The 24,016-nt window shown below is 44.5% G+C and overlaps 1 protein-coding gene across 2 annotated transcripts in view; it reads left to right on the forward strand.

Moving 5' to 3' along the window:
- ATP9A (ATPase phospholipid transporting 9A (putative)) overlaps window positions 1–24,016 on the forward strand; it is a 54,190-nt gene that overhangs the window by 1,871 nt on the left and 28,303 nt on the right. The window contains exons 2-14 of one of the 2 annotated variants that reach the window (XM_021416255.1): window positions 4,216–4,360; window positions 5,104–5,217; window positions 7,478–7,586; window positions 13,550–13,608; window positions 14,481–14,532; window positions 15,095–15,189; window positions 16,371–16,451; window positions 17,115–17,190; window positions 19,827–19,903; window positions 20,539–20,699; window positions 21,440–21,582; window positions 22,115–22,227; window positions 23,770–23,982. In XM_021416255.1, the coding sequence (XP_021271930.1) occupies window positions 4,216–4,360; window positions 5,104–5,217; window positions 7,478–7,586; window positions 13,550–13,608; window positions 14,481–14,532; window positions 15,095–15,189; window positions 16,371–16,451; window positions 17,115–17,190; window positions 19,827–19,903; window positions 20,539–20,699; window positions 21,440–21,582; window positions 22,115–22,227; window positions 23,770–23,982 (1,438 nt within the window). The remainder of the gene's footprint in view (window positions 1–4,215; window positions 4,361–5,103; window positions 5,218–7,477; window positions 7,587–13,549; window positions 13,609–14,480; window positions 14,533–15,094; window positions 15,190–16,370; window positions 16,452–17,114; window positions 17,191–19,826; window positions 19,904–20,538; window positions 20,700–21,439; window positions 21,583–22,114; window positions 22,228–23,769; window positions 23,983–24,016) is intronic. The other variant, XM_021416256.1, reaches the window with a different exon arrangement.

Consider the following 24,016-nt stretch of genomic DNA (forward strand, 5'->3'; position numbering starts at 1 on the left):
AAACAAAGGCACTTGCAAGTCATCTTTGTTTACACATATGAAAACCTGCTGGTAACCGAGCCGTGAAAGGCTTCATTTTAACATAACCTCACTGTGGTTTTTAGCGTGTTTGGCTCTTTCCCCAGTGGGGGCAAGTTCTCAGACAGATTTTGCTGGCTTGGTGTCTTCTGGAGTGAGAAACAGATTTCATTTCATGGACTGGGTGACTTCATAGAAATCTTAGCAAAAAAAAGGAATAAATGCCCAATTCCCATACCTTATTCTCATACAGGCAGCGAGGGGCAGGTGTCATCTCAGTGCTGCTTTGATTACAGCCTCAGCCTGTAGCGTGCTTTGAAGAGCAGCCGGGGAGGAACTCGCACAGTAGCCTTGCAAAGATGAATAATGGTCCAGACAGCTGAGATCTGTGTCAAAGAGAGAAAGAATGTGCTTGATAAACCAATGGGAGTAGCGGTTATCTGTTCATGAGCATAACTTTCATGTGGATCTTCCTGGCTGTTGCTGAAGACTGGTGCGCTCTGTGCTTTGCAACTGTACTCCATGAATTCAGCCATATTTGTGCAGAGGCCTTGCAGCACCTTGAAAACCACCCTGAGACGTGTGCCTGCAGGGAGGGGAGGATGGCACAAAGCGGTGGACTGTTGGTGGCATGGCATGGGAGTCCCAGCTTCCCAGGGCTGAGCGCTGACGGGATGTGAGCAGCAAGCTCCCGAAGCACCCTGGCACTCTATTCAGTGCATGACACGAGTTTTTCCCTAAATAGCTTATGGTCTCAGTCTGCAATCCTGCAAGGCTTTTTTTGAAACCAGCGAGCTACTGTGCTCACGCTGCCTCTGCAATGTAAAGCGGCCTTGATCCAGGAACGCGGGAGGGAGGACAGGGAATGAGACTGGGGAGGAGGAGCTTTACAGTCCGTGTGTGTATGCTCTGTGGGTCTGCTTAAAATGGCAAATTCCATTTCAAAGTCAACAGAGGGAGACGGGAGCTCCTGGCCACCGCCTGCCTGCGCGTGGGTGTGCCAGGGCTGGGCCGGCGCTGCCGGGACACAGCTTCCCTGCACCCGCTGCACGGCTGGGGGGAGCGCGGGGCTGCAGGGCAGGGAGAGCGTGCCTGCCTGGTTTGGCTTGGTTCATTTGTTTGTAATATCAGTAGAAAATTGTTTATATGCTTTTAAAATACCGATATGTAGGAGGCTGGTTTGTAGGTTGCGGGTCCTTAACAGTGTCACCTGTGAGAAATACGGGAATGTCATCTGAGAAATGGAATTGTTGTTGTCGGAATGAGTAAATATGTGGATGAGCTTCAGCACTGATTGGACTAAATCTACTCCAATTTTAGGAAAATGTGACACTTTCCATTAGTTCTGTTATGCTTTCATAAGCTTTTTTCATTTTCTCTCTAAAATGTTTCTCTGTCCAACGTGCTGCATTTATAAATAAGAACTGCTTCTTGGTGGTGGCTGTTTACCGCGCATCTGACAGTCAGTCTGTCCTATTACTGCTGCTTGCATCATCACTGAGAATGCATTTTTGTAGTACTCCCTGTAAGTACACAGTGAGCCCTTGTGACCTTCAGCAGCTCCTGTTTGTTTCGGTCCCTGTGTGGGTGAAGAGCCGCACCACCTATAGGACTCAGAGTTTGGGCTGCAGTTCACAGCAGGAGAGATGCTTCTGGATGATTGTCATTTAGGGTGATTTCTGAGTTTGGGCTTTTCTGGTTTGTCAAGTTGTGATTTAGAATGCGAATAACACAACACGATAGAAACTTCTTCATTTAAGCTGTCTTTGTATATTTTTTCATGTTTGTAAAGGTTTGCCATCCTTGTCGGTGTGTGTCCCGACTCTGACATGTAGCGCTGCAGCCCAAGAGGGTGCACCCAGAACGTGGCTGCCCCGGTTCCGTGCACGTTCTCGGTGCCTGTGAGGCTGCACGTGGGCAGTAACGGTAATGAGTGGTGTGCAGCATGGGCGGTGTAATGCAAAAAGGGTCAGGTAGTGAAGTCACCCTGCCTGCGCTGACCCAGGGTGGCTGGTGGAACCTGCCACTGCTCTGTGAAGCACTGAGTGCTGCTGCGGCTGCTCCTGTTTGTGTAAGGTGCCCTGTGAAGACTGCAGGCGGCGTGCGGAGGATTTTCGACCAGAACTGTGAGCTTAGATATGTATTCTTCATTAATGACATCCTCAAAGAGTTGAAATAAATACAACGAAGACACTTGGGTCTTTCTGGCGAAGACATCGTTCCGTGCTTGAGAGATGTCTGTGTTCATACCAAGAGCTCCATTTCTACCAATGCACCAGGCCATTTTAAATTAAAAACATTCTCTTTGGGAATCTTCTTGGCTGTATATGAGATAAAGATCAGCCTTTGTCATCCAGGCTCTTGGCCCTGCACATGTTTCCAGCTCGGCGCTGCTCGGGGCGGTGACTGGTGGGATTCCCAGCTCTGCGGCGTGGTTACTGCTGGCTGTGGTACTGCTGGTATCATTTCTCTGGTTGGAGGTTGTGTGCTTGGTTTTTTTTTTTTTTTTTGGACAACTTCCTTTATGTTGCATAGAAACCATGTGTTAAAAGGCTGTGTAGGAGACTCTTGTGGTAGAAATGCTGGATATTCTTAATTCGAGCATTGATACTTCTGATACTCGCCTTCAAGAACTTGCTGAGCAGGAAGTTTTTCCTTTGTTTGTCCAATTAGGTTTTAGGTTTGCTTTCCCTGTAATTCAGGATATTGCGAAAGCTGTGACTGTAGCAGGGCAGGAATTTCACAAACCTGTGACTTTGCACGGCAGATTCTCCCATGGCCTTCGTGTCTGTACTTAGAACTGTTATTTTTGGATTGATTCTCAAACCTTATAGTAACATGTTGTTTGTACCTTAAAATTCCTACAGCACCAAGTATCTCTGGGGGGGGGGGAAACACTCTAGGAGGTTGTGGCTTTGATTGCAGAGCACGTGCTAAATTTTGGGTTGTTTCACTTTTGAGAAGTTACATTGCACTTCCCTCCCTTCAGAGGTGTTGTCAGCATTGGAGGTTGCAGCGTCCTTCAGGAAGGAGCAGTTGTAAGTGGTTTTGCAGTGCTTGTTATTAACTTCCTTCTAGATTGACAGCGGTGTAATTGTATGTAAACAGCTGGGTGGAGCACTCTTCTAAAGGTAAATGTTCTGCTTACCTCGTAGGGTTCACTCGCTGTTTTCTTGTGCATTCTAGATTAAATATTGTTATACATTTTTGAACTTAAATTGTCTGGAAGTCTCTTTTGGAGGTTTAGATATTGGCTTGACAATCTGCCCAGATGTTTGGAAATTTCTTTGGAGCATTTTGGTGAATATCGCATTGTAAAAATCAACAGCGCAAGTAAAATATCTATCAAACTACAGTAGGACGCTGTTCAAGCTTTGTCCTATTGTAAATATTCAGATGTAGGCACCTAGCTCCTTTTGCTGTTGAGTAGAATCCCTAAAAGAGGCCCAACCTACAGAATAAACAAAGGTAACTGGTTTCAGATGGCTGGAAGGGCTGAGCAGCTCCCACCGTACATCCTGACAGAGCTGTGAATACCAGCCTTGTTCCTGTGAGCAAAGCCTCTTGTTTGCATTTCTATCATTCTGAGTTCACCGTAGTTAAAGCATGAGATCTGGGCTAATCTTGTGTGATTTCCTCCTTCATGGAATAGAAAAAAAGATTTTTTTTTTCTATAAACCGTTTTATTTTTTATTACAGTTACAAACATCACCATTTAATCTGTTCTCCATTCAAACTTAGTTGAGAGACAAGTTGCTCTTGGGATGACTATTTATCTTAGCTCTTCATCTGCAAAGAAAAAAGAGAGCTCCCAATTAGAAGATATCAAGCCAATAAAATATATTGCTGATGTAAAGTTTGTGAATTTGAGTGTTTCACACCAACTTTACTGTTTGCCCTGTGTTGTGAACAGCTTTTGTGAAGTGGGTATTGTACACAATCGTGTGCGGAAGGAAGGTTTTCTCTTTAGTTTCCTTAGTAAGACAAAGATAAGTTTGTAGAAGTGGCCTGGTGGCTGGTGAGGAGGCAGGCTCCTGCTTTAGAGGGGGTTTAACGTGGTGGAAAACTGTGGCAGATGCGAGGTGGCTGATGGCAGGTCCTCAGCTGTTTGGCCTGGCTGGTGGAGAGGGCCTGGTGTGTGTGTGAGAATCGTGCTTAAAGAACTTCTTGATTTAAAATCAGATGTTCCTCCCATAGGTGCTGTGAGTGCTTAAGATGCTGTGGGAGAAGAGACCCACGGCCTCGCACTGTTTGGCTTGGCCATCCGGAGAAGAGAGACCAGAGATACCCTCGCAATGTTATCAACAACCAGAAATACAACTTTTTTACGTTTCTCCCTGGGGTAAGTGTGAAGCAAGTTGCTTCTTGTCATCCTGCCCCAGCACTGTGCCCAGTTTGAGTGCTGTAGATGAGCACTGAAGCGAATGAGTGCTGTCTAGTTTGTGTTTGCTGGGCCGCCTGCTGGCTGCCTGGGCCGCAGCAGAACAGCCCCACATCTGGAGGGGTGAAGCTGGGGGGCACTGGTGCCTCTCGCCCTGCTGCTGCTGGGGGAGCAGCCTGCTTGTGTGGGGCGGGCAGCAGCTCCTCGCGTCCATGCCTCCCAGGATTGGAGGAGAATTGTCCATCCTGCACTTCTGGTAGCAGCAGCAGAAACAAGTCTGATTCTACCCACTTTTAATGTCAGAAATTGCTCGCTGACTGGTTGAGTTAAAACAAGCCAAGTTTTCTGAGTTCGCTGGCTTCTCCTAATGTCTACAGCATGATTTTTGCAAACAAAATCCTGTATCTAGTGACGTTGCTGTTTGCTCTGAGCGTCCCTTTGTAGAGTGGAGATAGTCAGAAGTTTAAAACCAAAACAAATGACTTATTTGTGTTAAAGACTTAGGCCTAGCTGCATGGCGATGTTATCCAACAGGCAGAGTAGGTTGATCTTTGAAAAGAGTTTCCAGGAGTACTGTAAGACTGCCCTAAGTGAGCACGTGGGTACTGGAGAAGCAAGCAAAAATGTTTTAGACCGTTAGTTCAGTTTGTATAACATCTAAATTCTGTTATTGACCTCTCTTCTCTTTTTTTCTTTTTTGTTAGGTGTTATTTAACCAGTTCAAATACTTCTTCAACCTTTACTTCTTGCTTTTGGCCTGCTCTCAATTTGTCGTCGAAATGAGGCTTGGTGCACTTTACACATACTGGGTTCCTCTGGTAGGTGATTGGAGGTTTATTTGTTTAAGAAACTTTCATTTTTTGACACAGCTTCTTTTGCTGCCCTTTGTCCAGGGCGTAAGTTTATACCTGAAATCATTTTGTTAGCTGACAGTTTCAGGCCCGCTCTGTACATGTCACATAGATAGCTGCTCTGGCTTTAGGCTCTGTTTTATACCGCTAGCACTGGGGTGTGCGAGGTCTCTGCCTCTGCCTTGTTCACCAGTGGGATGCCAGCAGGGACAGATGCTCAGCCACTGCACATGGTGACTGCAAAGGCATCAGGACTTTGTGTATAAAGCGATGAAGTAAGTAGGGACCAGAGTAAGTAAATTTCCCTGGTGATTTGTGTGTTGCTCACAGCTTATCCAAAGACAGGGTGTGCTGCTGGAGGGTCCGTGAAGGCGTCTGGCCCGCGCAGGGAGCCCAGACCAGCCCGGTTACTGCAGCTGAGGACCAAAGGGCAGCTCTCTGTATTGACCTTAAAGAGTGGCCATATGCGCAATGAAGGCAAATTATGCTCTCCTGCCAAACAGTTTGACCTGCAGTTTAGGCGTAGGTCAACAGCCTGATTCATGGTTTAACCACACTGTGCAAAACAAATGAGCAAAGCCTGAGAAACAGCCCTCAACAAACCTGCGAGTAAAATGAATGCCATTTTTTTAAGTATAAAAACCACACATATAAATACAGAGAGACAAACTCATGTAGCCTCATACCTGTTCGAGGTGCAGATACTCTTTCCTTCCTCTGTCCATTCGCCCTTTTCTTTTGATAGCCATATGTTTCACCTGATCAAAGGAAATCAATAATAATCGGTTTTGAAGCAGAAACTCATATGCTGTCGAAGGATGTAATGAAGAATGGTTGCGTGGGCTTGTTAGATCTCTGACCTGCACCGCATGAGCCAGTCAAAGCTGTGTAAATGCTTTTATGTAGGTAGCTGTATTTTTTTCCCAGCTTTTATCCAAGTACAACTGTTATTTCTCTCTTTATGTAAATGTCTTTCCTGCTGCACTCCAGCCTATAGGATTGTAGAATAGCTTTGATTCAGAGGGGCCTCTGATCCGACTGCTGCTCAGAGCAGAAACCAACTCAGAGTGGTTTCACTCATCTTCCTGAGCTTTGAAAATTTTCAATTTTAGAAATCTTTTTTACTTTAAAGAAGCATAAAAGAAAGCAACTGAGATTTGATTATAAAGCACGGTGCTCTGACACTGCTTGTTTGCTGTTTTGTGAAATGGTTGTGGTAAAAATTCTTGGTTCTATTAAGGGGGAGTGGGATGAGGAGGGGCAAAGGGAATTTTTCTTGCCTTTCAGGCTTCCAGTACAGTGAAATCCTTGGCAAAAGTCCAAAAGAAGTAAGAGGGCAGCCTGAGGACATGGCTGCTAAGGCTCTGTCTGTGTCAAAGCCTGGGCTGCAGTGCCTTCTCTGTCAAGTTCGTACTTATAATTGCATTTTCAGTATGAATCCAACACAAATTTTACCACATCCTATCCTATAGCTACACAGGAGCTCCCTTTCTGGTTTTGTATAGGCAGCTGGAACTTGTCTGTGCCAGGTGAGCAACTGGGGTTTGGCTCAGGAGTGGCCAGAAAGCAGCATAAGAAAGGTCTTTGTTCACCACTGGCTGCCAGTCCCAGAGCTGGGGATAGGGTGACCTATGGATGGCATACTGCAACTGCACATGTGGGAATATTTTGAGGTCATTATTTGAAGACTCTTCAAGCAGCTAAAACATAAGCTGAAAATAACCAATGCTTTTTTTTTTTTTTCCTTTTTGAGAAGCAGATAGGAATTTCTAGCTAAGCACACAAATGCAGATTGCGTGTAGAAACGTTCACTGCTTTCTCAATGTGTTGGTTACCAGAATGAGAACTTAGGAGGCAGTGCAAAACAGAGCAGTAATGCTGAGCACTGTGGGGTGCAGTGCTTCTCTGGAAAGGTTGTGCTGATGGCTTCCTAGTTCCAGCATTTGTAAAAGCAGCACTGAACGCATTTAAAAAAATAAAAAGACCTTAGGACTCTCCATGTGCAATTTTTGTTAAGGAAATCAGGCAGGTGTGTTGAAAAGTCTGACCTGTACAGGTGATCCTCATCGCTCTCTGTGTGGCAGAAACATCTTTTATTTGTGGCAGGAACTTTCCCTCTCAGTTAATGAATGGCATTACTACTGATGAATATAGTACATGGTGCCTGTTAGAGGCAGATGCCTTTCCTCCTGCTTTCCATCCACTCTTTCCCCTGTTCTGCTTTCAGGGATTTGTGCTCACCGTTACTGTCATCCGAGAGGCCGCGGAGGAGATCAGGTGTTACATGCGCGACAAGGAGGTGAACTCGCAGATCTACAGCAAGCTCACGGGGAGAGGTCAGCAGGGGTGGGGGGCAGGGGGCTGTGCCGGGGGCTGCGTGGCCGAGGCAATGCTTGACTGTCTGCAGGAGCTGCCCAGCATCGCGGGGCTGGGGCTCACGGCGCAGCCTGTGGCACCGGGGGCTGCCATGCAGCTGATGGGATTTCTTTTTCCTCTGAGCTCCAGCGTAGGCCAATCTTTTTCTCCCAGTTACTGTTCCTTCTAGGTAGACTTGAATAACCAAAGGGAATGAAGTTGGATGTGAATCACCCTGGGGTTCGGGGGTGGCTTTTTTCCAGAAGGGAAACGTGTTTTCCTGTCTGCAGAGAGAAGCGCTCCAAGTGGTGCAGGAGTGAAGGGAGGGAGGCAAACACTGCAAACATTCCGTAGGGAGAAGCAGGCTGTAACAGATGCATGCTGTCTGGATTGCTGCTGTTCTCCTCCTCGCTTCCTCCTGTCCTTCCTCCTGCATGTGCTTCTTGCTTGATCACAATGTGAGTGAGAGAAACAGAAATAAGAACAATTCCTATAAACTGGCACTTCATATTCTTTGATGGGAGCAGCAAATGTACGCCAAAGAAAGTGAGGAGGATCCTCATTGTCAGATTGTTCGCAAAAGCATTTTACCAAGCAATTAAACCTCGGTCTGTGAAACTGTCGGAAGATGCTTTATGCAAAAGGAGATTCAGTAGTGAGGGTGGAAGTGGGCCGTGTGGCAGTGCCCAGTGCTGGGAGCCCTTCCAGCGTGCGTGCTGCAAACCGTAGCTAAGCGCAGGTGCTCTGTCCTGCTGGAGTCTGTAGGTGCACATGTTACGTTTCAGGTGAACTGCTCGATGTACTGGCGCTCTCTATCCCTTGTTGAACACGCAGTACTGGTTGAGTTTCATTGCTCTTCTGCGACATGCGTTGTGCAAGTTTTTTGCTAGAAGAGATTGTGTGTGCTGTTACCACAATTTCTGTATGTTTCTGCAAGCAGTGACAGATGTAGTTCCTCAGTACTGATAATTACTTCTATATTTTTGTTTGCATCTTCTTTAGCCCTTCCTCCGGCAGTGAGGAATGCAGAGCCCTCATGTCCCGTGAGCGCAGGCTGTGGCTCTGGCTCTTGTTTACAACTTTGTCACACCTAACAAAGGCATTTAAATTCTTGTTTGAAAAATTGAATGCTGCCTCGCTCCGCAGTGGCCGCTAATACCGTGACAATGGTGGTGATGCCACAGCTTTGTTTTTGAGAAGGGAATTAACTGAATTTAAGCAACTTTTTTTTATTTTCAAGTTTCTTTGCTTAAAAGTTTACACCCCTGAATTAAGATGCAGCGAAATAGGTGTGTTAGAAGTGCACTGTTTCCAACGCTTGCGCCTTTAAGAATAAGCTTGCTTTTAAAAAGTGATTGCTTAAGGCTGTGTATATTTCACATGCTGGGAATTATGAGACATCTCCCAACTAGGGAATCTGAGTTTCGGAATATTAAATCCTCTTTTAATAACATGTTCTTACTACAACACTTAAAATGCTTGGCAACCAACAAAAGCCTCGTCCAGGAGGGGTATACTACATCTATTTAAAAATATAAAAGAGTTGCCTTCTGGATTCTATTCAATGATCTATAAGGGGCCTGACCTCTCCTTTAGTTCTTTTCATATTGCTATTACGTTTCCCATGAATGATTTCCCTTCCCCCAATCCTTTAACTTCTCTAATTTTGTGAAAGAAACCAAGGAGGATTGGCAGCTGGGCAGTGGTTGAAAATCTTAAGCCACTTTGTTTGTTTTTAACACACGTTTGGTGTAGAATCCGTAACGAAACCCTCAAGCAGTGTAGGTTAGAGTAGGAAAACCACAGAAAATTATTTGTGCTTATCTAGAGGCTTGGGGAGCAAAGTCATTTTCTGTCTCTCACGAAGTTTGGCGCCTGTCAGTACTCAAGCTTTTCTGAAGGCCTGAGCATCCACATTTGCTCCGATGAAAAGGCCGCAGAATCATCTGAGAATCATTTCTGATCGCGGCAGCAGCGTGCGATGCCAGCATGGCTGGGAGTGGACAGCTGGGTTTGTAGCTGTGTGTCTGTCTGAACAGCAGGAAGAGCTGGCAAACTTTCAAGCAGGGGCTTCTTTGGGTCAGAGTTAAGCTGAGAACAGCTGAGTGTAACCGTTAATTTTCAATGCAGCTGGGAAACTTCAGGTAGGACTTGTTTCATTTGTGCTTTTGGATATTGGCACAGCCCTGTACTGAAGAGGGGCAGTGCAGAAGGGCACTCTGCTCTAAAGCCCTCTGAATTGCTGCTGGCTGGTTTAGGGCTGACAATAGTTTCACCGCTGAAGCCAGTGCTTAGGAGGGGAGAGATTAGGTGAGGCATGATGCCGAGCACTGCTGTTCTTGGAGATTGGCAATAATGGATCTAATGGCTCTGTAGCTTTCTCCAAGCTATTTTTATTTCCCCCAAGTAATTGCACTAAAATGCCATTAAGGAGACTGGAGAATAGTTTTCCCATCTTCAGCCTTACTTCCCCACAGCAGCCTCAAGGCTGAGAGTGCATTCTCTAGTCTAAATGAAGTCAAGGTGGCTTAAGTATGTTTATGCACATATGTGCTTAAGTATCAATAAGCAAAACTGCTTGTATGCTGTTTTGAATGAGGGTACGGGCAAGCACAGATACGAGTGCTTCCCCAGCTCAGGGCACTCCGGTCCCTGTGCAGCCCAGCCCTGCTCCTGTGCATGGCGCCTGTGTCGGGTGCTGGTCTTGCTCAGCTTTGTCAGCCTCGCTAATTTGCTTTCTTTGTAGAGAAAAAGTGAGAATCCTCTTTGGATCCCATTTTATTTTGAATATAGTTGCTAAATTGCAGTGTCTGTAGTGTTCTTGGAGAGCGGTGTGACGCAGGGCAGGCAGGTATGTAATCTTCTAACATCATAAGAAAAATCCCCCTGAACCTTTTTTATCCTTCTTCCATTACGATCCATTTATGTTCCAAAATGATGAAACCAGTAGCTTGGAGCTTTTTTCTTTCTTTCTTTCTTTCTTTCTTTCTTTCTTTTTTAATAGAAAGGTCTTTCTTTAAAAGACAGTTGTTTGGATTGTAATAAAAAATAATCAAATTTCAATCCCCTATTCATAAACCTACAAGCCTCCTTGTGTTCAGCAGTCTGTGTGCTGACTTTCTGCGTGATAGAAAGCTTAGAACCGTGCTCGCAAATTCTTGGTTTGTTTTTCTTCTCTCTCGCTCCCCCTCCCTGGGTAACGCTGCATAACAGAGAGAAACTCCACAGAAAGGAATGGGAGGAGACCTCCTACCGAGGGGTGCTCCCTGAGATACAGATCATTGGCATTTACCAGCCATAGAAAAACAATATTTTCCCAAACCCTCTGAGCCCTGCTCCACAGTTTATTCAGCATAAAGCCACAGAAGCCCGAAGCTGGGTGCAGTGCATCCAAACCCCCCTTTCATTTCTTCGCGTGCATTTGACTTGTTTTAATAAACTGCTCCGTAATCTTCAATTCCCAATGAACTGTTCTGAACACTGCCTTAGATGCTGTGCAGCTCTATGGTGAGATCTTGATTTAAGTGCTCACGTGACAGAAAAAGGCATCTCCCCTGGCTAATGTACTTAATACTTTAATAATCTGCTTTATGGTATATCCATTGCTCTGCAAGTTTGGTGATGATTCCAAAGGCCATAGTTGAAGCTGCAACAAAGTGATTGCATTGTATTGTCTCCTTTCTGTCTTTTATCAAAATCAAACCATTCAGAATGAAGTAAGTATCGCATTTCTAGAACTGATACTTTTTTTTTTTTAACAGAAGCAATCAGAACTAGCTGCTTTTTTGTAACTGTGCTACCAGCCCTGGGTGTACCTAGAAGAAAGCACTTCTAAATGCCTTTATAAATCCAGCAATTTCTTATTACAAGCATACTTTAATAGTTGAGCAATATTGGGAAATGAAGCAGTTATGTTATTAGCTAGTTTCTGAAACGTGTGAGAAAACATCTAATGTTTAGGAGCTGTTTTCCCCACAGAAGGAGAAAGGTATTGCAGAATTCCCAAGATCAAAATAAAACCAATTCAAGTAAGTTGCTTTATGGGAGTCCTGAGTCAAAGGAAACATCTGGTCCTGCGCCTTCATAGTGGGACATATGGTGCAGAGTGCAGAGATGTCATCCACGAGAGGCCAGGGCTGTGGCTGGGAAGCAGAATTAGCTCTGCTGCCTAAAAAGGGCATCTCGCGTGTGCATGCAAGAGCTGTAAAAGCATGCAGTGCTTGGAGAGCTCCCCTCTTTCTTTGACTTTAAAACAGCTGATGTTGGGAGGGTTATTGGAGAAGGCAAATCTGTTCCAGTTCATGTTTGGGAAATATTTTGGAGCAGATAACACTGTTTTCAGAATAGTGATGCAAAACCCCTTAGTGCATGTAATGGTAGGAAATAATTGTGTTGTAGCTTTACTGGAGCATTTTTTTTCCAGCACAACTTTATTTCATTAAGGAAAATGATACAAAACCAAATTTCCATTCCCAAACCCTGGGGGAGGTGCTTCTCTACTGACAGGCACCAGCAGAATCCTTGCCATCTGCAAGAGAAGCTCGCACCCTATGGTTAAAGGAGGGCACCTCTCCTCCCGCCGGCTGCTCTGTGCAGGGGCTGCTGTGCTGTGCAGGGTTCTGTCCTCCTTTGCACTGAAGAATATTCAAAAGCACTTCTTGTTGTTTCATGAATAACCATATTAAAAGGGGAGGAAGAGGTGTTCTCTGTCAGGCCCTTTTAGTGTCAGAGCACCTAGCTCTGGGTAGCCGTGCAGGAGGCTGCCAGGGATGCTTTTTTGCATCCTCTCGGAGCGTGGCTTTTCTTTTCAAGCCTCTGCGTAATGCACTCTTAATCCTTGGTGCGCTTCCTGCCTGCCAGGGGTGTCTTTAGCCCAGAGTTCATTTTGTTTACTTTTTTTTTTTTTTTTTTTAAAAAAAAAGAAGAACAATCCCAAACCTAAATCTCTCACAAGGCAGAACCCAGAATCTGCAGAAGACCTATGAGATATTTGTGAAATGGGCCATGACTGCTTATAATTTGTAGGAATAATTACAGCATGCAAGGAAGTCTGCATTTATTAGCAGCAGTGATGAAGCATGTTGTTAAGCACACAGTGTGTCACCGAAGCAGCAGGCTGCCAGGAGCCCAGAAAGGCTTTCATTGTTAATTTGGAGCAGAAACACTGAAGCATATCCTGAGAAGGATGCTAATGAAGGGACTGCCAGTAGTAAAATCCCAGTGACCTTTGTGCTTTGTGCTAATTTCTGCTCCCCCTCCCTTCCCCCTTCTCCTTCACCCCTGTGCTGCTATCTGGCCAGTTAGCCCCGAGTTTGGAGGTACAGTAGGAGTGCTGTCTGTGCAGGGGTGAGCTGCCACACACCTCCCCCACTTCCACCCAAATCACAGCACATTACAGGGGCTTTTGTTAAAGTAGACACGCATAGAGGCAAGGTTCAAATTAACTGATTCTTCAATCGCTAGTTAGAGAAGGCAAATCAAGAGCTGGCTAGTGATTTGAAATTACTAGCCAATTGTTAAACTAATCCTCTGTTTTGGAGCAACTGCAAAGAAAGAAGTATGTGTTTTCTGTAGTGCTTGTTCTCTGCAGAGATGGTTCGGGCTGTGTCCCCACAGAGGTGAAGGAGAGGAAGCTGAGGTGGCCAGAGACGAGCACTGTGCTGCAGGATCAATGAGCGTGGCTTTAAAGATGTGCCCATTTTAGTCGTGACTTCCAGGTCTCGGCTTGGGGAGCTGAGCTTTAGCTTTCCCCCCCCGCAGGGAAGAGGGCTCAGCAGTGGATGGCTCGCTGCTGCAGTTTTCCTGGTTTTGCACCATTGTCTGCCTGGCGCGTGCTGAAAGTGTTCTCAGGTTCCCAAGTGTAATGGCTGCAGTGTCAGAGCTGCCGCCCCCAGCCCTGTCCTGCCGCGCGGGGCTGTGACACACTGCTGTCTTCCCTCTGCAGGGACGGTGAAGGTGAAGAGCTCTAACATACAAGTAGGCGACCTCATCATTGTTGAGAAGGTGAGCCTTTATGTGCGTCTTCTTTGTAACGTGCTTTTCTTGCAAGGCCGTGGGAAATGAGGTATTTGATTTACGATAGGCTCAGAATATTGAGTGTTGAATAATACAGTATTTAATTACTTTTCAGGGTCTCCCTTTTTCCCCCTGGCCCTGGAAATAGCATCATTGCCTTTACAAACCAGAATAAGCGCCTATAAGCGATGTTTTCTGATCGCCCTATAGCAAGAGAGAAAGACTCCCTGACCCTGTCTTCAGCTGTTGGACACAGGTTAAATGTCTGACACAAATACAGCGTACAGCGTCAAAATGTGTTTGGTGTAAACAGCACAAAGATGGAGAGACAGATCCATTCGCGGGCACTGGGATGTACATTTTCCCCTTTACAAAAGTTTGTGCGTTTTTTTCTCCAGTTGTTTTCTTCACACTCTCCATGCAAGCAGCTGTGTCCTCTAAAACTGCTCGTATGGGAATATTACGTTTAAAAAAAGAAAAAAAAAATATATATATATATACATACAAACCTGGTACCTGTAGACTCCAGACACATGCTTTCTTCTAGCACTGAGCTTCCTTGAAAGGAAACTGGCATTGGTTTAACGTTTCTTCTTACTTCTAGAGTTACTCACTAGCTCTTTTGTAAAGCTAGACGTTGGCCGGTCTGGTCAGTGGGAGCTGGCTCCAGTTGTTATTCTGCACTCGGGATTCTGCTGGGAAGTGAGCTTAGGATTCAAAGCAAAGTGAATACCAAGCTTCAGTTTGACAAAGAAGTGCTCTTTCTCCTCCACGACCTTTGCTTGTGGCTGGGGCTGTGGAAGGAGGCTGCGCACGCGTGTGGGGTGCGTGCACAATAATGGCCTTTCTTCTTGTAACAGAACCAGCGGGTCCCTGCTGACATGATCTTCCTGAGGACGTCGGAGAAGAATGGTAAACATCTGGAACCAATTGTCAAAATAGCCATTAACCTTTCACTGGTTGTTTAGAGAAAATTATCTTTTGAAAATGTGAAAGAAATAGATAATAGTAAAATTTTAGAGAGACAGGGAATTCAAAGGCTTTAACGGACCACCCGTTCTCAGGATGTTACACTCTGGTTTTGTTTGCTCCTCAAAGAATGTAGGTAGTTGGATCCAGGGTGAACGAGGTCGCAAAATGCTGTGCGTTATAGATGTGAATCATTTTACGTGCTGTTCAGGTTTGTTTTGTTAAGTGTGGAATAAGGAAATGCTTGATCAGCAGGCTTATGGAGCATGATGACTAATTTCAATGTCTTAAAGATACAGAGCAGAAGCTCACTGTGCTTTGGAGTGGTGGGAGGAAACAAACGTGTGATGCAGGAGTATAATTCCTTGATTCTTACCTTATTAACAAGTGTGACTTCAAATGAAATACCATTTCCAAAGAAAGAAGGATGTCCTAGAAACAAAACCATTCTATGAGCTGTAGATGTACCTACACAAGAGCACTCATTGGTGTTGAAACTCCCCAGGGTCTTGCTTCCTTCGCACTGACCAGCTGGATGGTGAGACGGACTGGAAACTGCGGCTGCCGGTTACCTGCACCCAGAGGCTGCCGACCGCCTCCGTAAGCTGCCTGCTTAAACATACTCGCTTTGGTGAGGACGTGTAGGTCAGATACCTGAGAAATGTCAAGGGGCTGTTTTGAGAAACCAGTTAACGTTGTTTTGCACAGGACTGGGTGCGTATTCCAGGTTAGCTCTGGCGACAAAGAGAAGATTTGGGGCGCGGTGAAGCTGGGCGTCTGTGCCACGCGGCCGTCACGCAGGGCTCACGGCTAGGCACTGAGAGCCAGGCTGACCCTGCAGCAGGAAGTGACTCGTGGGAGAGCGGTCCTGCTTCTCTTTTCTCTCCAGAGACTATTGCAGTAACTCACCGCAGGACAGGTCTTATTGCAGGACAGGTGCCTTGTTGCAGGTACTTCTGAAATGCTTCCCCTCATCTCCTGGACTGCAGTGCACTCAGAGACACAACTCGTGTACCTTCATGAAACGGCTTCAGAAGTTAAGCCTTCGTGGCTCTCCTTTGTGAAAGGAGAACTGACCATTGGTGCTTCACTGTATGATCTGAAACAAGCGTATTAGCTCCATTAAATGTGCTGTTTCCCAACTAAACTGCTCTTTAGCTAAAGTAGTTTACTCTGGCTGACTGCTCTCTAGCTGAAGTAGTTTGTCTTCAAAAATTAAAAAAAAAAAAGGAAGAAAAGGAGGGGAAATCTGGGGACCTGTTTTTGGTGTTGTCTGTAAAAGTTGCAAGAAGTTTATTTTATACAAAAGCTTTGAAGCAAAACATTCTATCTGTGAAGTGAATAGTTCACATGGAGTCAGCACTGGAAACGCTGTTCAGAACTGGCATATCTCTTTGTCACCATGGAACTGTTCCCAGTGACACTGGCATCTCAAGCTAAATATTGAGAGTTAGGATGTTCCTTGGTTACCTTGGAAGGTCCAGACCTTCTTTGCTAGGAAGCAATGTGTTTGTTAGGCTCCCTTGATTTTGTCAGGCTGCATTAGCTTTTATGGGGCACTAACAACCAGGTAACTCCCAGGAGTCTCTTTGGTTTCAGTCCAGTGAATACTAGCAGGTAAGAACCTTCAGACAAGCTGGTATAATGGTTATATTTTCTCTTAGGTTGTTGGTCTCAAGTAAATAGTATAATTTACATAACTCAAAGTATTTTGTTAGAAACATTTGTATGTTATTAAAATGTGCTTGCCTAAATGCCTGCCAAAACACATCTGTTTTTAGGACCTACTGCAAATCCGATCATATGTATATGCAGAAGAGCCCAATATTGATATACACAATTTTGTGGGAACCTTCACAAGGGTAAGTCCTGCTTACATCTGCTTGAAATAATGAATGTACTGTCTTCTGTGCCAACCTGCTGAATACCAGCAGGATGCCGGACTTTTTTCAGGAGAAATGTGAGGTCATGCTCTTCCCTGTGCCTTTTCTCTTGCTCTCTCTATTTTTTTTTCTCCCCTCCATAAAATACATGGAATAAATCTGAAATAAGAATACTGTTTTTGAAGCTTTGACTTGGCAGCAGTGTCATGGGCTGTGTGTGTTGTGGGACCTTCCCCTGATGGCATTAGGTCTGAACATTTGGACTGAGATTGGTAGCTACATATGCATGGTGCTCAGAAGGAGATCTGGACTGCTGCAGCCTCTGTAGGACTAAAACCGTTTGCCTGTGAAAAAGCAGGGGTTCCTGGTGAGCTTCTCACTAATCCCTTTCTCTTCTTTAATGCATAGAGGCTTTCAGCAGGAAGAGGTGTCTTCTTACATTTTCTTCCAACCCTCCTTTCTCCCATGAAATCAAGTGTTGTTTTTCAACGTAGCCAGAGATTGCACTGGGTTAATGAAAATCCTCCATCCTTCCTAGAAGCCATCTGCTGATGGAGCATCCCTCTCCAAGAGCCCGTGTGTAACTGAAAACCTATTGCCTTTTAAATTACTGACACGGTGTCTTATTTTCCTCCCATTTAGGAGGACAGTGACCCTTCTGTGAATGAAAGTTTAAGCATAGAAAACACGCTGTGGGCCAGCACCGTGATTGCATCAGGTGAGGTGGAGGCACGTGTAGATTACTTTTAAGGGAATATGTTAACAATTTTTAAGGGTCTTTTTGTAATGGAATAATAATCTCTGTCAGTTGGAGAAATTAGCAGTCGGAGTGAGGTTTCCCACTTGTCCTCACACCTCTGGGGAGCCGGACTGATGGCTAATTGCCTCTTGGACATTCCTAGATGAGAAAGAATTGGAGTGGCCTTTGGGCATTTCTCTAGCATCTAGGACCAGAATAGCACTTAATTGCTCTCTGCATTGACATCCTAATGTGTAACAGAAATGGTGTCAAAGAGATTCTGGTAACAGAAGCTAAGATGAAAGATTTCCAGGTAACTGCTTCCACTGAGTTTGTCTTACGTAGTTTTGAAGTAGAAAAAAAATAGAATCTTTGACACTTTATAGTATACATGTACGATAAGCCTGCAAGGCCTGAAATTAATCAGTGCCCTCCTGCAGAGGCTTGTCAAAGTAAAAGCCTTGCTCCTCTCCTGCCCAGCGTGCCTGTCAGGTTTACAGGACGGTAGCTGGAGGAGAGTGAAATTCTGTAAGCAGTGCTGGAGCTGAAGCTGTGGAAAGGAGGGGCTTTGCAGTGCAGCACCAAGGTGTACCTGGAATTAGTAATAAAGGGAAGGAACGTGAACTTCAAAAGATTTTGTGAAGTATTGAAAAGATTTTCATTTTCCCTTCTAAGAGCAGAACGTACGAATAGATTTTCTTCCTGTATGTTTCCATCTAACCCTGCTGAGGACCTTTGAAGCATTTTACAATATTGTTGCAGTGATGTGACCAAAGGACCCCAAAAACCTAGTCGTCCACATATAATTTGATCAAGTAAATAGTATTTTTAGATTAGCAATTGCTGTGCGGTAGGTAACCTGCCTTCCTGCTTGCAGACTCATTGCCTTGGGCCAGGCGGCTTCCGACACCCGGCAGGCAATCTGTCGCACGCGCCTCAGTCCGTCCTGCTTTTGGGCAACCCCCCCTCCTTTCTGAGTATGAGCAAAGCTATTTGTAGACGGTCATCTTTGAGGGTTCAGCTGGGAAGAATAACATTTGCAGATATTTTTGTCATTTCAACTGGTTAGGACAACAGTCTGCCTTGGATAGCCATAAAACAATTAGATGCATTCTTTTTACACACACCAGCGTGTCTACAAGTTGTTTTCTAGACCTGGTAGATTTTATCCCTCATTTTGACTGACTCGAGCAATATAATATTCATTTTTGTTTCTCCTACAGCGGTAATATATAGCATGATGTAGTTTATTTCTGCAAGGAAAACCTGTTAGAAGAAAATGTGAATATCGTTTTTCTTCTTCTGTAAGCGAAAGCTGTCAAGTTGTGGTGCTGCCATCTCGCTGGGGCAGCCCTTGCTTGCAGGATGGAGCGGAGCTATGTGACTTTCTCCATCTGCTGCTGTAGTAGGAGGGTCCGACTCTGACTGTTTGCAGTTGATTTGGAGTAGCTGTGCCATCTGCTGATTGGAACTGTGGTGATCTTACCCCTCCTGCCATCTGGCTACAGTGATTTGGTTTGGTTTTTTTTATGTTTTTGTTATTATCTCCAAAGGAATGTTTCTCAGCATTTTTAGTAACCGCCTCTTTTGAATTAGTCTTATTTAAAAATAATACACTTTGAACTTATTAGAATTTTGGTCATTAATGGCAGCAGGAGAATAGTGGAGTATAAAATGGCAATGTATCGGCAACAGCACTTTTTTTTTCCCTCAGTGGTGTTTTTATCCATTTTTATAGACCTCTAAAATTTTCCAGTAGCAACCAACATTGGCAACAGCAGCTTTTAAACTCGTGACTGTAGCTAGCTCTCTGCAAAGCCTTTAAAAGAAAGCTGTAGAAAAACAGTAGCTTGTAGTACTAAACTGTGTTGTATTTCTGCAAAAAGAAAAGGGAGAAAAAGGTTTCTCTCAGATCTTTAGAAGCTGTGGGACATAGCATTAAAATACATAGGCTCCCGGCAGCTCCATCTGTTGCAGTAAGGTGGGAGTTAGTATGATTCACCTTTTGGTAGGAACAGCAATTAAAGAAATACTCAGCTAAAACACAGATTTTAAAATAAGGTAATTCCGTCCTTAAAGCATCTGGAATTTGTTGGTTTTGCTCTGTCTGTGGCAAACTTCACCAACAAGGAACAATCATATCCCAGGGCACCGATTTCATGGTGATGCACTTGTAAGGGAAGACCCCTGAAGTAAGGCACGTTTAGCACACCTAAGTGGGGTTCAAAGTGGTGGTGAGAAACAGTAAATCCTTCCTCCTTCTCTCCAAAAGGGGGGGGGGTTGGGGTCAGGAGAAGCCAAGCCAGCAAAGCACGTGGCTTCCCTCTGCACACTCCTCAGCTGGTGCAGCTTATGGTGCTGCAAGTCCAACCGAAGGGCAGTGTGTTTGGAGACGTGCTGACTCCTTGTAGGCTGTCTTCTGTTCAGCAGCTGTGTTTTCATGGATTCTACGTTTCCAATAACTCACTTTTCTAGTCTTTGGTTACCGTTGCTTTAGGAATTAACCTGCTAAAAGTTGGTTTCAACTGTGAAGGCTATGGATCTAGCAAGCATCTTTTAGAGAAGACAAGCAGAGGCTGTACTTCTTAGGCTGACACATGCTCTGCTTTGTTTAGGTACTGTTGTGGGAGTTGTGCTCTACACTGGAAGGGAACTGCGCAGTGTGATGAATACTGCAAACCCAAGAAGTAAGGTAGGGTATGAAAGCAGTATTATAACTAAAACTGGCAGGAATTTGTCATTAAACAAAAAATAAATCCATCCGAAGACAGTATGTACACACTTTAGGGACAACATCATATAAATAATGATTTATATTGTTTAGCCTGTTGTTTAAGAAAGCTGCCATATCAGAGCCTGTTCTCATGTTTTTTTTTTTTTTTCTTTGAGCCTGTTGTTCATGTATCTGCTCACTTTTTTTAACATTGGTAATGCTGATGACTTATGTGGTTATATAGTTAGTATATATTAGTCCCAGGTAGAATGGGAAAGCTTATTTTGCTGCATTCTACTGTAGCTAAGCTAAGACAGGGAGTGGGGCTGTTCATGCAGTCCGCAGCTTTGGACAGCATGAGTCTTTTCTCACCTCTTCAAGCATTCCTCAGCTTCCAAAGGATGGAAATCCTATTTAGCAGGAACTCTTATTTAGTAATCTGGCAACAGTATTGTTTATAAATTTGAGTATGTTTGTAGTGTTTTAAATGAAAAATAAATGTTGACTGGTGAGGAATGGCTCTTTGGATATGGCAGCTCATTCCTTTTGTGAATATTAAATTGAGCTGACAACTTCAGTAGTGTGATTGAAATGTCTTGATTTTATTTCTTTAGATTGGTCTCTTTGATTTGGAAGTGAACTGTCTCACCAAGATCCTGTTTGGGGCCCTGGTGGTGGTCTCACTGGTCATGGTGGCCCTTCAGCATTTTGCTGGCCGTTGGTATCTCCAGATCATAAGATTTCTCCTCCTATTCTCAAACATCATTCCAATTAGGTGAGTCAACTACTAGTTCTTCCCAGCAAGATACGGCTTCCTTTGCATCTTCCTTCCTGCTTCTAGTGTGAACAGACACGTGAAGTCTAATGTATTCCTTGTTTGACAACTGAACAAATATAGAAATTGAATTGCTGTTTGAACACAGGAGTTGCTTTGTTGTTCCTGCTGAGTTTAAGTGTTTTAGTCTGCCCACTGTCTGTGCTCCCTGGCTTAGGCTGCAGGTTAGTGATTTAAGGCCCTACCTCTGTGTTTGAAATGCCTGGTTACTCTGATAAGAGCAGAGCAAAACATAGAGAAGAAGAGATATTTATGCAGCATAGGACCCAAATGCCTTTAGAAGGGACTGCAATTTTGGTATTTAATTGCACCATATTAATAAGCAGTTTGTTATTTTCAGCGTAGGTCTGGGATTCATTTCGGTTCCATTTTTAACCTGCTGTCCCCTTATCAATTACAGTGTCCTTACTTGTCTGCATTCATCATCCTCACAAATTATATCTGTTCTTCTCAATGTAATTTTGCCATATATCTTTTTGAATTACAGTACCAGTGCAGCAGCATGCAGTTCTCCCTGTCTGCCACCCAGCCACTCATTTTGAACATACTTCTCTCTCCACTCTGGCTGTTCAAATGCAGTATAGAAGCCCTGTGCTTTCATTCCATTGTGGCAATTCACAGTGATTTTTTTTCCAAAGTTTTACTTCAGAGACACCTTTTCTCCCTTTCCTTCTCCATAGTTTGCGTGTGAATCTGGACATGGGAAAAATTGTCTACAGCTGGGTGATCCGCAGGGATTCCAAAATTCCCGGGACCGTGGTTCGATCCAGCACTATTCCTGAGCAGCTGGGGAGGATATCCTATTTGCTTACAGATAAAACAGGTATCTATGTAGAAAATACAGCTTTGACTCGTGGTATGTTGTTGTTGTTTGGCTCTTGAAGCATGCTATTAAACCCAAAGTTGAAGGTAAACATAAAAAGCACTTTATAGTTAGTTTTTACAGCTGGATGAAGATAGCCTAGGTGTATGGGCAGAAACATGCCATCAGTCTGCCTGCTGCTGCCATCGCTTCTTGCAGTTCAGCTGATTCAGAAGGACTGAGCTGTAATCGAAAGCTTTGTCTGACATAAAGTCCTTGTCCTGTTCCAGCTGTTCCCAGAAGTTGTCTTTGGTTCCAGCAGGACCAGAGCTATGCTTGCAGCTCTTCCTGGCATTCGCACTTCGCAGGAGATTGCCCTGAGATTTTTAATATTGTCATCTTTAGCCTCAGCCTTTGCTGAGAGCCTGATGCAGTGGCTGATTCAACTTCTGGACCAGATTCTCTTGTATTTGGGATACAGCAAGGGCAAGAACACGCCCTGTGGAATAGGGATGTCGATCCACCTTCCATGTCAATGCTGCTTCTGTTACAGGAACTCTTACACAGAATGAGATGGTCTTCAAGCGACTTCATCTGGGCACAGTGGCATACGGCCTTGACTCCATGGATGAAGTGCAGAGCCACATATTCAGTATATACACACAGGTAGAATTAAACTGGATTGCTTAACTCTTTATTCACAGAACAGTTTTCCAGGTCACCAGACTAATGAATTAATCTGACAGGGATCTGCCTATTACATATTAGTTTTTGGAAAAGTCTAAAGGTGATTGGATACTTAATACATAAATATTAGCCTGATCGCATTTTGCATTCATAGCTTGTTTCACATCCACTAGTCCTCAAATTCCAAGTGCTACAGTACTTGCATGGGTCTGCAGGTGGAAGCACGTGCGTGTGCTGTGTCCTGAGGTCAGACTGTAAAATAGCGTACTATTATTTAGTTATTCGCCACTTACAGCAACCACAGCATTTGCTTCACTGGGAAATTAACACAAGATAATGTTTACTGGATTATGTTGCTTTTTTTGGATGCTGTGTACTGGGGAATTAATAAAGGAAGAGGAGCCATCAGTACTCAATAAGCAGTAACAGAGAACTGTACTTAAATAAAAAAACCCAACCAACAAAAATGATGACAAAAACAAACAAACCAGAAAACAGACTTTGGATTTATTTTCTGTCATTTTTGACTCAATCTCTAGAGAAAACTTGATTACTGGTTAATTATTTGCCAACGTTTTCAATCCTTGTCAAGACCGTTTTGAGGACTGACTAGTCTGCTGTGAGGATAGTGCTGCATGTCAGTCTAAATGCCCTTCAGCTGGGGTTTGCTGTGTTTGCTTTGGTTAAAGCCTGTTGCGACAGTGCTGATGAGCTGCGGTAGTAAATCTGAAAATCTTGTGTGTTGTAATCACTAGAGTGTGGAAAGTAGCACTTGGCCTTGCACTGGTGAAGGACGTGTCTCATGAAGCAGTTACCGTTGTGAAGTGAGATCCCTCGTAACGAGAAGCATTTGCGGGCAGCGATTCATTTTGAACTGTAGTTCTTATTCTTTGCTCTTATTTTTACCACGTTGTGGCCTTTGACCTGGAAGCGAAACTTTTGTCCTCTTGACACTAAAGGTTAACAGAGCAGGAAACTAGATTGCTGCATGCCGCCTCTTCAACCAGGATAATTTAGTAATTGTGCAATTATCTGAAGAGTCGATTCTGATACTAAAAATAGTATTAAAAATTAAATGAATGCAATTAAGATTTTCTAGGTCCGTACAACTCATCTGTTTTCTGTTTTCAGCAGTTACATGCTCTTGCACATGAAACCCAGCTGAGGCTGAACGTCCAGAGCCACTGGTCTTTTGTGGGGGCACAGTGGTTTCACCCAGCCCTGTGACTTTGGCCTGGCACCCATCGGTGTTTGGTAGCTCTGTGACAGCGTGCCCTTTTCTCATGTGTTTTCTGAAAACATGGGTGAATTTTTTGTGCGCACCTTTCTCCATCAGTGACACTGATGAACAAGTCATGTAGTGTTCCCAGTGGTGATCAGAGTTGAAGTGTGCAATGAGCACGTCTCATCCCAAGGGACGTAAGAGCTTGCACGGCTTACGTATGATGTGGTTTTCGCTGAAAGTAAAGTCTCAATTAGGATCATTTTCTCTGCACTGAGGCTGTTCTCCTTTTCTATAAGCAGTCTCAGGAGCCGCCCGCTGTGAAAGGCCTCACCTTAGCCACCAAGGTGCGTAAAACCATGAGCAGCCGTGTGCACGAGGCGGTGAAGGCGATCGCGCTGTGCCACAACGTGACGCCGGTGTACGAGTCCAACGGGGTGACGGACCAGGCTGAAGCTGAAAGGCACTACGAGGACTCGTGCAGGGTGTACCAGGCCTCCAGTCCCGATGAGGTCAGTTCGTAGAGTCCGGCTCATGTTCCCGCAC

Source organism: Numida meleagris, chromosome 19 (genome assembly GCF_002078875.1).
Source record: "Numida meleagris isolate 19003 breed g44 Domestic line chromosome 19, NumMel1.0, whole genome shotgun sequence".
Lineage (NCBI taxonomy): Eukaryota > Metazoa > Chordata > Aves > Galliformes > Numididae > Numida > Numida meleagris.